This window comes from Berghia stephanieae, unplaced genomic scaffold, assembly GCF_034508935.2.
Source record: "Berghia stephanieae isolate SIO BIC M18660-M18661 unplaced genomic scaffold, UCSD_Bste_1.3 scaffold18, whole genome shotgun sequence".
NCBI lineage: Eukaryota > Metazoa > Mollusca > Gastropoda > Nudibranchia > Aeolidiidae > Berghia > Berghia stephanieae.
The window spans coordinates 7332-26989 of record NW_027622845.1 but is presented as its reverse complement, the minus strand read 5'-3'; the positions used below and the strand labels follow the sequence as shown (position 1 = coordinate 26989).

Below are 19658 nucleotides of genomic sequence, written 5' to 3'. Positions count from 1 at the left end.
TGTTGATTTGTTCTTGTCTCTTTACAAAGAATACAAGGCATGTATATACAAGAATGGAATGAAGAGGTGGCAAATACAGGTTCATTTAAACTTTTCAAGAACATCAGGTCATAATTTAAATATGAAGAATACTTGAATATGGTGAACATGTCTCACCGTATTTCTATCACAAAAATTAGACTTAGTAAGTTGGCATTAGGGAGAGGCTAAATAGGCTACATTAACTTGTTCATTGGCCTTGTATGATTAATACTGTTGAGTGTATTTACTCATGGAGCCAGTGAAGGAAGGATACAGTGGGCTGAACACCTGCTTGTCTATTTTTCCTGTTCCATAGTAATCTCCAACTTGCACTTGACCTTGTCCTTTAAATGGTACTTAAGGTTTAGTGCACAGTTGACCACTACACTGCAATAGACGGTATTTTCAGGGGTTGGATAAACAAACAAGTTTGCATTTGTTTCTAATAGAACGAGAGAGATGGGGTAAAAATAAGTTAGAGAAAAAAGTATATATGTGAGCTTTGTGGGATTATTGAATATGGATATTGGCTCTTATATAACCTAATTTGTGTTGAAAGCGCCGTTAAATCCCACAAACAAACAAACAAGAATATGAATATCACTGTCTGTTAGTTTTTCCTCGAATGAGAATGAAAGAAATATATGTTGTCTAATTCAATGTTGATTAATCGGTAATCCTAATATTCACAATGTCTTACGACTTATGAGAAGTACTGAATTTAACACTGTGAAAAGGTTGGAAATGCTATGTTTTAGAATTCTCAAGCAATGTGGAAGGGAATTGATGGCAACAAGAAATAAAATACCGAAGATTTCTAATCAAGTTAAAATAGAAAATTAATCTGAGTACATGAATAGTAAATAAAAGTGATATACCATTATCATCATCATCATCATCATCATCACCATCATATTTTTTTTTCACAAATGTTTTTGTTATGATTATATAGATTGTATTTGAAAAATTGGTTGAAAACCTATTAAAAATGTTATCTGTTAAAATATGAATCATGATGCCTACATTTCTTCACTTTTTAAATGATTTGTATGATTTAGATTTAAATGTAATTCAATGCACTTTCTGTGTGATGGGATGAACTCAAAAAGGATCATTTTTTAATTTATTTTTCCCCGGGCCTCTAACCCTTACTGCCATGGTTAATGCTGTTACTTAATATTTAAATCCAATTCAGTGTTACTCGTTTCAAACTTGAATTTATTTTTTACCTAAAGTAGTAGCTTTCATTCGTCCATCAGACTTTTATCATACCTTTTTCTGGTTAGTATTAGTTTTGATTTTACTCATTCTTTCATCAACCTTAAATGTTATTATTAAATTTATTCTATCCTGATCCTAAAGAGGAACACAGGTGAACACAGGATCCTATATTCCCCATAAACTTACTTGTTATGCTTACATGTAGCTTATAATTTTTGTTGTGTATTTTTCTTTTATATTTGATCTTTATACATCATGAATCGGCATTCAAAGCTACTAAAATTATCTATGATTTGAACCCTCGAAATATTATTTGGTTGGTTGTGTATCAGTAACAATCAAGTGAAATTTTCTTGGTTCATGATAAACATGACAACACTTATTTAATTTAGTTTCGTGGACATTCCCAATCAACGTAATTGTAATTAATACAAAGCCAATCGAAACGTGTTTAATAAAGTTTCATTTAAAATTTATTCTTGCCTTTTGATGATTATTCAACAGTTGTGGCAATTTTTAAAATGTTTCATTGTGGTTTGTTTTGTCACACGTCTATGATTCATGATGGCGATTTAAGTTTGTTTCATACAGTGCACCCTGCCTGGAGAGGTCACGTTTAATTGGATGAAGGTTGTATGCAATCAGTAGGGTTGTATCGCACTGTCCCATCCACCAATTGCACATGCTTTATCAGTGCCTGCTCCCATATTGCTCATGGGGAGATTTTGTAGCTGGATTATAGAAAAACAAAATGGGTATTTCAGTTCTCTTCGCAAAAATTGCAAATAAATTTGAGAGCTGTTTGAAGTCTTTATCAAAAGAACAAACAGTGCTACTGGAGTTTGGTTAGATCCAGCTCGGCTTGTACAAGATGCATTGTGCTGATGTGGTCCTGATTCAATACGACTCTTATCCTGTCTGGAAGCAAATTTGTGCATGTATTGGATTTGAACCTCTATAACTACTATTAATAATTTGTACAAGTTAGCTAAAGGCAAATCAGTGCCAGAAAGGCACAGAGAGAAGGCATGTTGAGCTGGCATTGGTTTCATTTGATTTTTTTAAAAATATGAGATGCATTGTACTTATGGGGCTGAATTGGCAGGTGATTGGACTATGGATCAAGCGGTCCAAATTCGAACCTGGCTAAGTCCATTGCAATTTTTCAAGAAAATTTACTGATTGCTCCATTCAACCTAGGTGTAACAAGTACCGGTTTTGTTGGGGAAAGTGTCTCTGCGATAATACTAGCATCCTGAATCCTATTGAGAGTAATGCATCATTGGTGTCTTACTTCATTCTTACCCAAACTGGAATAAGCTCCAACTCTCATGAGTCTTAGTTACCAAGTTATGGTAATGGGGTTTTTATTCTATGACCTCAATCTGTTCTCACACAAATCATAAGGCCTCATTCCACATACACACTGGTTACACATTACCCATCATTGGACCTCCTTTGGCCACATGTCCCCATTTTGATTCGTGGCAATATAAAGCTTCAAATAATATTTAACTCAAATTTAAAGTTGCAATCATCTTGTGGATGATTGCTTCTTGCCAAAAAGTCTTATAAAAACTGTTTAAAGCAGTTCTTTCTATAGTGTGTTTGAATGACACAGACCTCATTTAAGGCCGAATACACGTATGTGTGTGTGTGTGTCTGCGTGCCCGCACGCGCATGTGCGTGTGTGATCCCTTGAAGAGCCTGTCACTTTGGTGAAGGTAAGCATTGGTCGATGCAAAACGATCACGTGACCAAGCATGTGAAAATTACAATTGTAAATCAGAACTCATTTAGATATTAATATAATAATAATAATAGACGTCTTATAACAATAATAACAATAATAATAATAATTATTATTATTATTATTATTATTATTATTATTATTATTATTATTATTATTATTATTATTATTATTATTATTATTATTATTATTATTATTATAACAACAATAATAATAATAATAAATAATAATAATAATAATAATAATAATAATAATAATAATAATAATAATAATAATAATAATAATAAAATACTTTATTCATCAAAAACAAAACAAAAATGGAAATTCGTTTACAGACGTGGCATGCATAAATATATATATATATATATATATATATATATATATATATTATATATATATATATATATATATATATATATATATATATATATATATATATATATATATATATATATATATATATATATATATATAATATATATACATATACATATATATTATTAAAAAAAAATATTTACCACAATGTTTGAGACAGTCTACATTAATGTTTCAGGCTTAATTTGCCATCGTCAGGACTGAGTTGTTTTGTTGGAGTCAACAAAACAACTCAGTCCTGACGATGGCAAATTAAGCCTGAAACATTAATGTAGACTGTCTCAAACATTGTGGTAAATATTTTTAAAAATAATAATTCGCTCCATTACTACATGTCGAGCACTTTTCGTACCATATTTGTATCAAACACGATTCAATATATATATATATATATATATATATATATATATATATATATATATATATATATATATATATATATATATATATGTATATATATATATATATGTATATATATATATATATATATATATATATATATATATATATATATATATATATATATATATATATATATATATATATATTACAAAATGAAATATGTTGTCCCTATGACCCCTGGTTTGAATTTATATGTAAATGTATTCAAATGTAAAAACATTGAATTAAGAATTAATAGCGACACTTTATATATTGATCTGATAAATTGAGATTATATTTCTGGTCTCTAGTCCGAACAGTTGTGCGTTAAAAATTCGAACACTATGTGGTAAAACTGAACTCAGGTGACGTGTTGTCCTTGTTTTTATAGATATATAAGGCGACGGCTGCTCATGGAGAACTTAATACATTTGTGAAGGGGGTGATCGCCATCCTTCATAACTTTCTAAAATTTACTTAGACAAAATCTCTTGAATAGTTCTTCCACATTTGAAATTGGGTGAGTATAACTCCTGGCTTTATTAATTATCCTATCAATTTTCTTATTAATGTCGCAAATACTGGCATTTCCACACCATGTTGTAAAACAAAAAGTAATAACGGTCTCCAAAACAGATCTATAAAAAAGGGTGCATAAAGTTTTGTCTATGTCAAATTCTGAAAGTTTCCGAATTATATACATTCTTTTGTTCAATTTAGAGATAACAGCATCGGTTTGTAAATGCCACTGCAATTTATTGTCAATTAAAATACCCAAATATTTGTAAGTCGAAACTTGCTCAACAGCTTGATTGTTAATTTTGAGCGGACTGATGAATTTCTTTGGTTTTTCCTACATTTAATTTCAGGGAGTTATCTTCAAACCAACCAACAAATCTATCGATCTCAGACCTGTATGCCGTTTCATCATCAGAAGGGCAGTGTCATCAGCAAATTTTAAAATTGGGACCTAGTCACTTGTAAAGTTATTTGTGTAAACCGTAAAGAGGCGAGGAGAGAGAACACACCCTTGAGGGGCTCCTGTATTGATAATTATTTTATTAGATTCGTTTCCATTAATTTCTACAAATTGTGCTCTCTCTAAAAGAAAGTCTAAAATCCAGGAATCAAATGGGGATTTATATTCTAACATTTCAGCTTTTCAACAAGTAAATGGGCCGAATCGTGTTTGAATGCTGAAGAAAAATCAATAAAAAGAATTCTGCAATATGCCTTTGGTTTATCTAAATGACTGTAAATATTATTCAACAAAAGGTTAATGGCATCATCAACACTTTTATTTGATTGATATGCAAATTGTAAGGGGTCAGATACGGTGCAGCAACATTTCATTACCTATATTACCGTTTGCATATTAATTTAATAGGACCACTGGGTATAAAGCTGCATGTTGTGTTTTTGACGGGACACCAGAGTAATATTGTGGAATCACTCAACTCAGAAGCTTTAAGTGATTAAATGTGAGAGAACAGTTTTATTACGGAGTATAAGCTAAGTAGATACAAGTATATCGCAACATCATTGTAAGTAGAAAAAACAGTATAGATAACTCAAACATTGAAAGTACGGAACAAAGAGTGCATCCTTCTCTAGAGAAGATATGTCACTCTGATGTTTGTAGGCACAAAAAAAAAATTTAAATAATGGACTTAATGAATAATAACTAATTAAGCTGTAACTAAGATCGATTAGCTAACAACAAAGGGGAGCAACTCTTTCCGAGCGTAATTCGATGAAAATGTCCATAACAAAAACTATCCTTATAAAAATTAAAACCCTCACACCGTGCAGCAACAATTTTTAAAAATCAATTCATTGGGTTATACTCGGAGATCGAACACAAATAACAGGTAAAAATGTTTTATTTCTTTCTCTATTTATTCACTTTTAGAAAAGCGGGCTATTTAAAAAAAAAAATGTGTGTGTGTGTGTGTGGGGGGGGGGGGGGGGGGGAAGGGGGGGGGAGGGGTGGTATTATCATTTTTCATATAATTTCGTTTATGTTATTTTACCGCTTTCGGTTTTTGGTCTGATTTGATTATGGTTTTTATAATATGGCATTAAATTTTTGTTTTGTTATGTTTTAGTTTTGGTTATCCTTCAGAGTCATTAGGCCCGTGGAACCATAGTTTATTCCGGTTTCTTTGGCGTGAACCCGACAATTGCAATTTCTTGCTACCTTTTATGTATGACTCCAGTATATCGTAAGTACATCGTTCTAACAGTAATAGACCCAGCTACCCAATCATTGCCGGAGGTCAGGAAAAAAAACCCAAACAAACTCGACTTCACCCGGGATCGATCTCGGGCCCTTCGCGTGTGAAACTTGTACTCGACCAACTGAAATGTTGGGGCCCCTTAATCTGCATATATCTGGATGTTTCCTTCTAAATTGCTGCAAAGTACCATTAGTGTTTCTGCGACATTATATCATCATTTCCAACGTTTATTTGTCTAGGTAAGGAACTATCTTCGACAAGTATATGTAATCTCTGTCTTGTTCCTGAAGTCAGATCTCTATCAATGGCATTATTCTTTTCCAACATTTATTTGTCTATACAAGTAAGGAACTATATTCTACACATATATGTAATTTTGGTTTAGTTCCTGAAGTCAGATCTCTATCAATGACATTATTGTACATAATTATCCTAAAACGATTTTCCCGAGGTGACACAGTTTTATTGGTGTAATTTCATTCAACTTTGCTGCAATTACTGTTAATGTTTGGAGTTATAGCTTAAACGATGTATCTCATTTGTTTGTCTTTAAATTCTATACATCTTATGTTGTCCCAATAGTTCAGAAGCAGAGAAATCGCTTCACACGCACAGGGGTCAAATCTATCCCGAGTGAAGCCGAGATATCTTTCTGACTTTGACCTCCATGTTCGCCTTGCAGTGATTGGGTAGCTGGGTCTGTTAGATATGGCGGAAAGTACTTTACGATGCAAAGTACCGTAAGTGTTTCTGCGAAATTATACCATCATTTTCAACGTTTATTTGTCTAGGTAAGGAACTATCTTCTACAAATATATGTAATCTCTGTCTTGTTCCTGAAGTCAGATCTCTATCAATGGCATTATTATTTTCCAACATTTATTTGTCTATACAAGTAAGGAACTATATTCTACAAATATATGCAATTTTGGTTTAGTTCCTGAAGTCAGATCTATATCAATGACATTATTGTACATAATTATCCTAAAACTATTTTCCCGAGGTGCCACGGTCTTACTGGTGTAATTTCATTCAACTTTGCTGCAATTACTGTTAATGTTTGGCCGGAGTTATAGCTTAAACAATGTATCTCATTTTTTTGTATTTAAATTCTATACATCTTATGTTGTGGTGGTCCCAATAGTTCAGTAGCAGAAAAGTCGCTTCACACGCACGAGGGTCGAATCTATCCTGAGTGAAGTCGAGATATCTTTCTGACTTTGACCCCCATGTTCGCCTAGCAGTTAATTGGGTAGCTGGGTCTGTTAGATACGGCGGAAAGCACTTTACGATAGATTAGTTTTTATTTTGCTATTGTTTAATGTCATAGAGACCGGGATGAACTCAGGAACCATTGGGCACATAACCCTACTTACGAAGAATATGCCATCGAAGGCTATGCTTTATGGCCATCAGTCTAGGCCGTGCTGTTATCGTCCTTTATCCTCGGCTGACTTTTAAAAAAAAATTGAGCTTTATATAGCGCAATATCCACTAAATGTGCTCAAATCGCCTTACAAGGGGACCCTGGTCAACAGCAACATTTAACATGTAGGACAAGACATGCTGCCTGTAAGGCGATATTACAATTTTTCGGACAAAGACACTGCTGTTAACGACCAGGTACTCATTTTACACCTGAGTACGGTGAGAGAATGTGAGTAAAGAGCCTTTTTCAAGGACTCAACTATGCGCCGAGCGCGAGGCTCGAACCCCGGACCTTCCGATCCGAAAGCGAGTGTCATACCACTAGACCACATAGCCGCACAGTTTCCAGTTCCAGTTCTTTCCTTCTTTGTACATCAGCATCAAGGCCCGGCGTGTTCCCGGGGGAAGTTTTTGTAACGAGAGTTTTTTTTTGTTTTTTTTTTTTTAACGAGTGTGTTTGCTAGCCTTATGCCCAACCACGTGGTCCAACATTCCTTTCTCATCCGGACAAGCCAAGGCAGACTTCTAAAGTGTCGGTCTAATTTGTTAAAAGAGATGTGCTCGTTGGGTTAGAAGAGAAGTGTACTTATTTGCAGGTCTGATAACCCAAAACTGTTATGTTGTAATGGATATACTCTCAAACCAACGCAAAATATTGTCCATTACAACAATATTAAAACGGGCCCATAATTAGAGAGAGAGAGAGAGAGAGAGAAGAGAGAGAGAGAGAGAGAGAGGAGAGAGAGAGAGAGAGAGAGAGGAGGACCACAGGCCTTCCCTCTCATAGCTTGTTACAGGAATAATATAATATGGAGTATGATGGAATGGAAGATGGTGAATGGTGTTATAGGGGAATGGTGAAAGTGAAGGATTGTAACGAAAATATTAGGAAGGTTGTTGTGATGATGATGATGATGATGATGATGATGATGATGATGATGATAATGATGATGATGTTGTTGATGCCGGTTTGTTTGTTTGTTTGTTCGGTTTGTTTTTTTGTTTTTTTTCGATGATTACTATGTTACTAGTGTGCATCTGTGTGAGTGTGTCTATGTCAATATTGTATTGTTATAAATGTGTCACCAAATGACAAATTGCCACTTTTTTTAGGACAATAAAGATATATTATTATTATTATTATTATTATTATTATTATTATTATTATTATTATTATTATATATTATTATTATTATTATTATTATTATTATTATTATTATTATTATTATTATTATTATTATTATTATTATTATTATTATTATTATTATTATTATTATTATTATTATTATTATTATTATATGTCTGGGTATCAGGGCCCAAGCGGACTGGATCTGGTTATTTACTAGTCAAGTAAATGCCTTGCTCGTCTTAAGCCTGAGCGGAGCAAGTGAATTTTTTTAAAAATCGAATTTTATGAACGTTTTCTAGCCTCTGACTAGCCAAGCTCTTGCCTAGAAGAAGTGGGTGTTGTAAGGATAGTGACTAATTCGGCTATTTTGTGCTGGTAACATCAAGTAAATAACTAAATCTAGTCCACTTACATGAAATTGGGCCCAGACCTGCAAAACATGCTCAGACCGGCTCGTTGGGTTAAAAGCTTTCGATAAATCTAAAAGCATTGAGTTAGTTTGTCTCCTTTAACTAGACAACTCTTTTATTTTCTTTCTTTGATGATAGCGTTACTTTTGTAGCATTCTATACGATTTATAATATAACAAATGTTTATAATTTACATTCAAATTTCAATGTCTGGTTCACCTTGACTTAGGTGATAATCCGGTTATTTTTTATTAATTTTGTTCATCCACATTCAATGAAGATCAGTGTGTGGCACCGTGATGTATATAATTATTTTGTAATCTTTCATAAAGTCGCTCTCTCTCTCTCTCTCTCTCTCTCTCTCTCTATATATATATATATATATATATATATATATATATATATATATATATATATATATATATATATACAGGGGCGGTTGCTGGCTGTTTATTTAAGGCGGCATGGATCGAAAACATTATCTCACTGTACTCAGGTGTAAAATGAGTAAGTACCTGACCAGAAGCATTGTTGATTATGTTGGAGGAAAATGTTATCTCGCCCAACAGGCATCATGTCTCGTCTTCATGTTGCTTTTGGCTTAGGAGCCCTTTTTAAGTGTCTTGAGCTCACTTAGCGGAAATTGCTCAATATCAATGTTCTAGTGGGTTTATTTTTTTAGAATGTGTGTATATTGTGTGTAAAAATAAAATGGGGGGGGGGGGGGGGGAGGGGGGGGTCATGTGTGGTTTGAATTTTGAAGAGATATACTCACATAAGGGGCATTTACGACGGGCATATATTATGTAAAAGAGGTCCATTTGTCGATTTTCCGCTACAGAAAAAATTGTATAGCATCCGATCATTGAAGTCTATGGATCCTTTCATTGTTGTTTCGGTATGGATTGCGATACACGTCTGTTCATTGAGATTTGTGAATATCATTTTTTTTTTAAAAGAACAACATGACAACAGCAATTAGACTGCCATATAAATTTCTTCCTTCGAATATCAACTGTGATAACAGTCATTAATAGAAGGAATAGAAAATCCAACCTCAATGCACTCCTTATCTACTCCAAAGACAATAACATAATAACTAATAACTACAAATTGAACTGTTGTGTGTGTCGGGATAATGGACTGGGAATCTTATTTATAGCATCGTGGGGCTCTACTCGGTGAATGATTTGTGTAATATTCTTATTGATGATTAGCATCCATTTGAGGAAAACGAATAGCATAAGATCTATATTTATTGTAATTTTCTTCATCCGTATGGTTTGATTACAACAAACCTTTTCTTTCAATGATAAAATTGATATGGTTTTGATTTCTCCCAAGTCACGACTCAAGGTGTGCAATATTAAATTTGCCGGCCTGACCTAGTTATTTTAGCAGTCAAGAGTATCAGTTGTTTCTGGTGGGAAGTGGATAGCCGTGGTTTTAAACAGAAGAAAACAAGTCTTTCCTATAAAATGCTTGGGCGGCCTGTTGACTTTTTGGCTCATGGTAGCCCCCATACCCAACCCTCAGCTCATTGTCGCACGTCATCTCGCCTCGCGTGGGGCAACAAGAAAAAGAGAGCCGTCCGTGATGACGCACAACCTTCGTACAGTAGTTACAGGTACCAATCATGGCAAGTATAAGACAGGAGAGAGTGTTAACAAAAATCAGCATAGGCAAAAATTGAGACAAAAAGCAGTATCTGCTAAATTTGAAAATTATAGGGCGGCACAAAACAACTTTGCTCAATAGACCGACCGCCAGTGTATATATATATATATATATATATATATATATATATATATATATATATATATATATATATATATATATATATATGTGTGTGTGTGTGGGGGGGGGGGGGGGGGGTATGTGGGTGTACCTCTACTACGACCTTGTACTAATACTACCATCACCACTACTACTTTACTACTACTACTACAACTGCTACTACTACTACTACTACTACTACTACTACTACTACTACTACTACTACTACTACTACTACTACTACTACTATTTCTATTATTGATCTTCATTGCCCTTTTCACCCTGGGTCAGGGTATAGGCCACAGACAAAGTTCCCGCCCTTCTCTATCCTGAGCTAATTTTTTTTTTTTTTTAAATCTCGTTCCATGTCTCTGTATATCAGCTTCCTTAATTCTTCTCCGTGTTCCCCGTGATCTTCTGTCCTGAGAGTTCCAGTCATTTACTTTCTTTGTTATAGTGGAGTATTTCTTTCTAAGGGTATGTCCAATCCACCTCCATCGTCTTCTTCCTATTTCCTCTCCCACATGTTTCTGCTGTGTTTCTTTTCCATAGTTCTTCGTTTTTAATTATGAGCTTGTTATAGTTTGCGTTAGATTGAGAACAGGCTGCGGTTATTCGGACTCGAGTCTGAATAGTCTCCCGAGTCTTCGAGTCCGAATTGCCACTTCTTTGAGAATATTTCCATACATTACAACCGTGAGATCATAACAATTTGGGTTATCAGACCTGCAAATAATTTCACAGCGCTTTCGATCGATTGTAATTTCATTTGTCTTCCACCGTGGACAGAAAATGACGTCATCATACAAGATGGACGGCAAAGTGGCCATCGTAACCGGATCTAGCAGTGGAATAGGAGAGGCCATTGCTTTGATGTTAGCAAGGAGTGGGGCATGTGTCACGATCTGTGGAAGAAATCGTGAAAGGCTGGAGTCTGTGAATAAAAAATGCCAGAAAGCCAGTGGTGGGGATAATGCCGCTCGTTTCTTGATTGTTCAAGGTGATCTGAATGATCCCAATGTCCGACAGAAGACAGTGGAAAATACCGTATCAAAATTTGGCAAATTGGATATGCTAGTGGCCAATGCAGGAGAATTAAATGCAGTGACATCATTTCTTGACGAAACCGAGGCAGGTTTTGATAAATCTTTCAACTCCCTTCTCAAGTCAACCTTGTTCCTGCTACAGAACGCTGAACCCCATCTCGTGAAAAGCCGGGGGAGTGTAGTCGTTGTGTCCTCTTCATCTAGTACATGTGTCTTTGGCAGTCAATTTCCTTATGGCATTGCAAAAGCTGCCGTCGAAGCTCTTACAACAATTATCGGTTGGGAGCTAGGACCCAAAGGTAAAGTATTATGCAGACCCCGGAATCCCTTCCCCTTCCTTATTATTCTCTCCGGTATTTCTTTCCTATAAGTACATGGCATGAGCGACTTCCAGAAATATGTAAAACTTTGCACAAGAAAGAGTAATGTCCCCTGGATTGGGACACATCTTAACATTACAACTCCTTTTTTTAAAAAAAATACTCAAATCAAACCAAAAAAAAAAAAAACAAAGCAAACACAAAAACACACACATACATACACACACAAAAAAAACAAAAGAAAACAAAATAAAACAGAAACACCCAAGCTTTGTTTGTTTTAAGCGTTGAGGTAGATGAGACAGTTATAGAGAGCATTTGGGGTATTTGTTAATGACATAACGAAGAAAAATATGTTTCAAAGTCCGGTTTCTCAAAATCATCGAAAAAATATTGTTTTCAATTCTTTCAATGCACATTTTATGTTGAGAGTCACACTTCATAAATTTCTAAAAGAACACATTTATTAATATTAATATTTACCTGTTTAAGAACAAAAACTTGTTTGCAAGAAATTTGATAAAAAATATGTAGGCTATATCAAATCTCATCATTATCAAAACCAAAAATAGATATATAAATAAAACATATAAAACTAGAATACAATGAACTGACATCCACACCCACACAAACACACCCACACAAACACATACCTACACAAACACACACACAAACACACACACATACACACCCACACAAACACACCCACACAAACACATACCTACACAAACACACACACATACACACAAAATAAATTATGATCACGGTGTATGTAAGACTTGATAATTATAGTCAGAAAAGACGTATTGATTGGTGAAATGTACGCTTGTAATATAACAGTTTTAAACTAAACGAATAATATTTATAAAGGTTAGATAATAGAAGAGCGCAATCTTTCTTCTCAGTTTCAGTTTGATTTCTTGACGGAATTATCATCTCTCAATCTTTAAATTTTCAATACTTTCTGTGAAACATCAGAAAGAAGTACAGAAAAACCTCGGTATAACAGTGATGGTGGGACGAGCCTAAAATCCCTGTTATATCCGGATCCCATATACACGGATTCCACTGTATGAATTCATTTGAAAATCTCAATCGAGCGAAACGTCACATGTCACTTCAAATTTTAATTGCCCTACCACCACTTTAATCAGAAATGACCTCGACAACTTTGTTGTCATTAAGCTATAATTTATTGATAAGTTCATTTTAAAATTAATATTAATCACAAGAGTCTGGCCAGGTATACGTTCATATTTATAGCTGATGACATTAAAAATTAAGGGCTTAATTATTCATGCATTAATAGTGAATATTCAGTATTGGTTATACTTGGAAGTTTTCCACTATAGCAATTAAGCCATAACATTTGATGAATCATCATACACATAAATGTGTGCGGCTTGTGGTCTCGTGGTATGGTACTCACCTGTGACTTGCAAGTCCTAGATTCCATTCCATTTATGAGAACCATAAACTTGCTTCCTTGGAAGAGTCTTTTTACCAAAATTTTCTCACAACGCTCAGAGACAGCGTTGTATCTATTGATTTATTGGATCATGGTTGTAATGGTGTATTACAGTGTTATGTCTCGTCAAGTGTTTGTGGCTTGAGGCTACATAAGTGGATAATGAGGTATATAGACGCTCACATTTTTAAAAAGTTGCTGATTAAATCTCTTAAATACATGATTTAAATTCCTTTATTAAAATGCATTTATGGTTATCTGACATAAATTTGGAAGTAAAAAATGAAGAGTATAGAGACTTTGAACCAATTAAATCATAAATCAAATGGACTGTTCAAACTTCATTTTCATCATTAAAAATTTGAACTCTATAAATTATACGATTATAACAATGTCCACGAAGAGAGAGAGATGTATCATGGATTAACATCAAATGATTCTTTTTTTAGTCTCCAATCATCATTAGCATTTGATATTCATTTAATTTCTTTTACTTAGGAGTAAGAGTGAATGCAATACGTCCCGGTTGGGTTTCCACCAAAATCCTTCGTTATTCTTGCAAGGAAGATGATAGCCAATTGGACAAGCTGAACGAGATGACTGAGGCTTTTATGAGGAATGCAAGTACATTGGATGGGCGACTCAGTACAGCAGATGAACAAGCAGAGGTTGCATGCTTCCTCCTCAGTGGCGGGGCCAGCTTTGTGACTGGTGTGTCTATCCTAACAGATGCAGCATCTTCACGTCTGTGTCCAAGTATCAACATGTAGTTGAGGCGAATGTCAGCAACAAAACTGAAACGCTACTGAAGTCATAATTTGTTTTTTTGTTTGTTTGTTGCTTTAGGTCTCTTCCAACACAATTGAGGTTATATGAGAGACCGCTGAAATAAAAAAAACAAGCAATCTAACAAAAATAGTACAAATGTAAATCAAAATCATAACCTAAAGATATCATAAGCTAAATTATAAATAACCAAGAACAAACAGGCAGAAGATTTACAGAAAAAAAATATCTCCTGTCAAAAATACAATCACAAACCAAAGAAGCAGGATAGGCTAGTAAAGAGAAGAAGAAACGACATCACTATCGGATCGTACACCCATGCGAACATCATAGGTATATGATTCAAGGGTGATGCTCCCATCCAACCACCCGCTCATAATTTGTATTACCCGTTCTTCACTACAAATGGAGGAAACATTTTGTGTATAGGGGGTTTCGTGGTGATGGGAGGGTAGAGCCAGCCTGTTACTGATATATTGAAACTAAATATAATAACAACTTTTTTAGTCTTGGTATTATTCGTTCAGCGATGAAAATCAAATTGATAAAAAACTTAACTATTGATAAATCAAGATTAATTAGCAATCACCTCTGTGTTTAATTTTTTAGCATGCTGGGGTCTAAGACACTGTGTAACAGCTTTTTTTTTTTTTTTTTTTTCTTTTATAACAGTTTTGTTGAGCTTGTGACAGTTTAAGGTTCTATCAAAATCAGGAAAAGATGTGTATATCGCACCTCAGTTTAATTCTAATTCTAGTCATACAGTGGAATCCTGATCAGGCCAACACCTCCGGTAATAAAAGATTGGTTGACTTTAAACAATGTTGACTTTATCCATTATCAATGGAACACACTTAGATAAACAACAGAAATTATGGGCCTAACAAGGAATGACTTTAAGCAGAACTTGATTTTAAGAGTGTTGACTTTATGTGGATTCCATTGTACAATGCCATGCAGTCCAAGAAAAGGCTCAGGAGCTCGGGTAGATGGGTTTTGCATAAGATATTGTGGAAAGTACTCTTTTATAATGTGTTACATATACGAGTTTGGATAATGTAATTAAACAGACATTTATATCAATGAAGACGAGAAATAAAGGAAATATAATAGAAATATTAGAAAATAAAAAAACAGAAGTAAAATATACGATATTTGGGAGATGGAGTCAAAACCCTGGACCCGACTGCCCCTAGCTCCTCATACCCTCCCCCCCCCTTTCCACACACAGATGCATGCAATTAATGTCACATGGAGAGCAATGGTATCTTTAGTTTTCATTCATTACAAACTAAAGGCAACAGAATTTTATCATTAGACGTGCAAGTGAATGTACAGTTTCTTTGAAATTTCCCTGATATTCATATTACCAATACAGTTCACTTCACTTAATTGCACATCAGTTATCGCACACTCCGCTTATGTGCTACACATTCCTGAAAAACTGAATTTTTTCTAAATAATTGCCCCGCTTAATCACATTCCTTCTCTGCTTAATCACTCCACCTTGATTCAATCTTGGTTAGAGAAAAATATCTAAAAAATATACAAAAAAAAAGTAATGAAAACATGTTTCTCGTTGAACCAATTTCACATGTTAATATCATATCACGTGTGAAAAGCTTCACGTCATTGCGATTCCTTTGTCTCTCTGACCTCGACTAGGTTAGGCGTGCAATGCTTGTTGACAACAAAGGATTATCTGTCAGGGCAGGCTAATTGACTCAGCACTCACTGTCTGCATCACTAGGCGTGAAAAAGATGTCCGTTAAAAATTGAGTTGGTCAAATCTATCCAGATCCCAAAGGATAGTGCTAAGTCTTGGACGTAAAACAAATTTGAGAAGCATGGTTGTTCTCATTATTTGTTGGGCTGTATTCGGTACAGAGAGAAGAAGTATCTACACTACACATCTTCACGAAAAGTCAGAGCAACGCTGTTACAAGAAAACAGAAGAGCAAACCAGGAGATGACAACAAGATAAGATTTGTTTGTGTTTATTGTATTGTCTTTACATGTAACTCAATAGGTACGTTTGACTGTCAAACCTTTTTCATTTTGTTTTTGACATTTTCGTATTTTAAAAAATTAAGTTATAATTTAATTAAATCAGCAGACATGTTTAATATTTTAAAGCTATATTTTTGTTGGGACCTTTTGTAAAATCATTAGTCCAATTGTGTTTGGGAATATCTTTTTATTTTGATGTCATAAAACCTAGTTACATGCTGCACTGTAATCACTTGGTGTTCTCCATTGGTAAATCCAAAAGTTGATCTTTTAATTTTTGTTTTTGTAAGTTTGTTTGTTTGTTTTTTTTTTTTGTTTTTTTTTTCTGCAGTGCTGATTCATATTCCCATCAAATTAAGACATCTTTTCAAAATTCATCTTTCAGAAAAGGACGGCTGACATTAAAAGCGTTAAAACAAGATTTATGTTATATAAAACTTAAACAAGTTTAACACAGAAGAACCCTTAGATTATAGTATTACATGGTTTAATGATCACTGTCAAGAATAAGGATTTTGTACAATGGTTGGTAAAAACTCCCCACTTGATGTCAACAAACTGTGTATTATTTGGACAATCCCACCATTCCTGAGGAAATAAACAAAAAATAAAAGGTTTCTTATGATTTTAATCACAGACAAATGGTTATATAAATAGTTTTTAAAAACAAACAAACAGGGAAACACTAGGAACAAACTACAACACCAACAAAAACAAGGAACATCATCTGCAAAAATAGGTATATTAAGTATTGATTCTAAAAAGTGAAAAAATGACTAAATAAAAAAATCATTAGTTTTTTTCAAATACCAAATTGAATTTACATCAATAAGTGTTTGGTGTAAATAAAAATTCCTTTGTCACCCATAATTGAAAACTATCTAAAACAATGACAAATAGTAAGATAAGCGATAAAAGTGCTGTTTGTCAGGGCAGACTGATGCCACAAAAGTAAGCGTCATGGTGAATGTAATGGTTTGATCAGATCATTAATAGGATTAAGAGTAGAGGGTGGAGACAAAAGAAAAAAAAGAAAAGGGAGGAGGGGGTGGGGGGTTACATCTTTACGTCAAGAGAGGTTGACTTAATAAGGATAATATGAAACATATTTTAAGAAACTTACTCTGGCTCTTGACACACTATGTCCCACCACTCAGTCTCTGAAAGGCACATAAGATGTAATTGGAGCTGACGAATGTTCTTCTCAAACTGGAGATGAGTCCATGCTTTGGAACTTGTCAATGCGTCCATCACAAATTTATCCATCACATTATGCCCAGCTAATTGGAAATCTATAGAATACAACAATGTGGCAACATAGAAGACAGCAGCAACAGTAGTGGTGGTAGTTGTAGTTGCTGTCGTAGATGTAGTAGTAGTTGAAGTAGTGGTAGTAGTGGAAGTAGTAGTTGTGGTAGTAGTGGAAGTAGTAGTAGTAGTAGTAGTAGTAGTAGTAGTAGTAGTAGTAGTAGTAGTAGTAGTAGTAGTAGTAGTAGTAGTAGTAGTAGTAGTAGTGGTGTTGGTGGTAGTAGTAGTAGTAGTAGTAGTAGTAGTAGTAGTAGTAGTAGTAGTAGTAGTAGTAGTAGTAGTAGTAGAGTCGACTCCGCTTAATTGTACACCCTCGGGAGTTTAGGTTAGTGTGTCGATTAAGCAGAGTGTGCAATTAATCGGAGATGCTAATAATAGCATCTAAGCCTCAGCTTTCATGTGCCATTCATGTAGGACCTTGTCTTCTATGTTTTCTACGGGCTGGGGACCGTCATGTTCAAGGTAGCCTCATTAGAATGTTTGTTTTTGATTTTTCATCTTCATTATCCAGGCATTGTCTCTTGTGTGGCTGACGGAGCTCAGTAGCTCATGAGATGTCAGTTCACCACTGATGGATATAATGTTGTCCATTGTAATGAATTGATCGGATACTTCGGCTGAAAAGTTGTGTTTCTGGTGATTCTTGTGTAAAAATATCTGTAGAATCCGTTTTCTTAAGTTTCAAAACTCAAAAAGGTGTCTAAAACTCCTAAAATTACCCTTAAGGTAATGGTAAGGTCTGAAATGGATAAATTAAAATGTATTTTTGCATTTTTATAAAAATGTCATTTTTGACTAACTTTTCTCACTATTTTAAGTAGATTTCAAAAGGTAACTGCCAGTACTTGCCGTAATTTTGCCACAATGTTTAATAGATGTAAATTTATCACCTTACAAAGAGAATTTTAAATTAGCTGTTTTAATTTTTTAGTTAGGACAGTTTTCTCTGTTATTATCCTCTAAATTCAGAGACCTCGATATAGCCTAATAATGGGACGCTTTGAAGCTGAATATGTAAAAGTATGATAAAGAAAATCAAAATCAGCTTCTGTGAGGTCTTAGAGGATGTCCTTAGGAGTTAACATGCCAAATATAAGGCTTTAAACTAGAATATGTTTTGAGATCTACTCAAAATAAAGTTATGTGTAAAACGCTGAGTCAGCAATTTAATCATGTCACTACATTTATTTATATAAACAAGCAACAAAGATATAATATTGATTTTTTTTAGTATACCAAGCCACCCCCCTTAAAATGAAATGAATCCTTATTGTAGACAAAACGCAGATATGAATATGATGGTTGCCATTTCTTCATCCTTACCTTGATTTTTAAATAAAGTGCCAATTACAGTCTCATCACTCGATAGTGGGGTTGCTGCTGTAATTCTACTTGATGGAGAAGGCCTGAATTGAACTAAATAGAATATTTAAAAAGATTCTGGACTTAGTACCAATTTCAGTTACAATATGGGATTTCATTAATTAACCTGCTTAACTTGTCCACTGTATTTATTACATACTTTTCTATCTTTAAAAAAAATATTTAAAGGTTCAGTGCCGATCTCGCCAACTTTATGCCCCATTGGTGCAAGAAAAACTGGAGATAATGGTAGAATCCAAAGGCAATGGATCTAGGGTTAATGGGCACGGGTAGAAACAGATGAAAAAGTAAGACTTCATTAAAACTTCATTTGGAACCTGAGTATAAGTGGAGGTTTAGGAAATTTGTCAAAATATGTAAAAGGATGCTAAAATTGTATTGACTGATTGCCTAAAGACTTCAATAATAATAAAAAAGTTATGCTATAATTTTTAGGAGGAATTGGGAAGAAACATACTGAAAACAATGACCATGAGATGAGCGTTTCGAGGATTAAACCTTTGTCAGCACAACTGACAAATAACACATGGTAAAGATAAAACAAAAAAAATTAGAGATGAGGCATTAAGGGCAAATCTGGGTCGAAATTTCAATTCCAGTGATTTC

At 34.2% G+C, this 19658-nt stretch overlaps 1 protein-coding gene and 1 long non-coding RNA gene across 2 annotated transcripts; one reads left to right on the top strand and one right to left on the bottom strand.

The window, feature by feature from the left end:
* The first annotated feature begins 4090 nt into the window (after positions 1-4090).
* Positions 4091-15537, top strand: LOC144961222 (uncharacterized). The gene is made up of 3 exons (XM_078894494.1): positions 4091-4268; positions 11521-12076; positions 14064-15537. Exons 2-3 carry the CDS (start codon positions 11524-11526, stop codon positions 14333-14335), a joined length of 825 nt encoding a protein of 274 aa, XP_078750620.1. The 5' UTR covers positions 4091-4268; positions 11521-11523; the 3' UTR covers positions 14336-15537.
* A 1237-nt stretch (positions 15538-16774) lies between these two features.
* Positions 16775-19114, bottom strand: LOC144961221 (uncharacterized). The gene is made up of 3 exons (XR_013643092.1): positions 18993-19114; positions 17485-17653; positions 16775-16949 (listed from the first exon to the last, which is right to left on the bottom strand). It is a non-coding gene; the product is annotated as an uncharacterized LOC144961221 (long non-coding RNA).
* Positions 19115-19658: the final 544 nt, after the last annotated feature.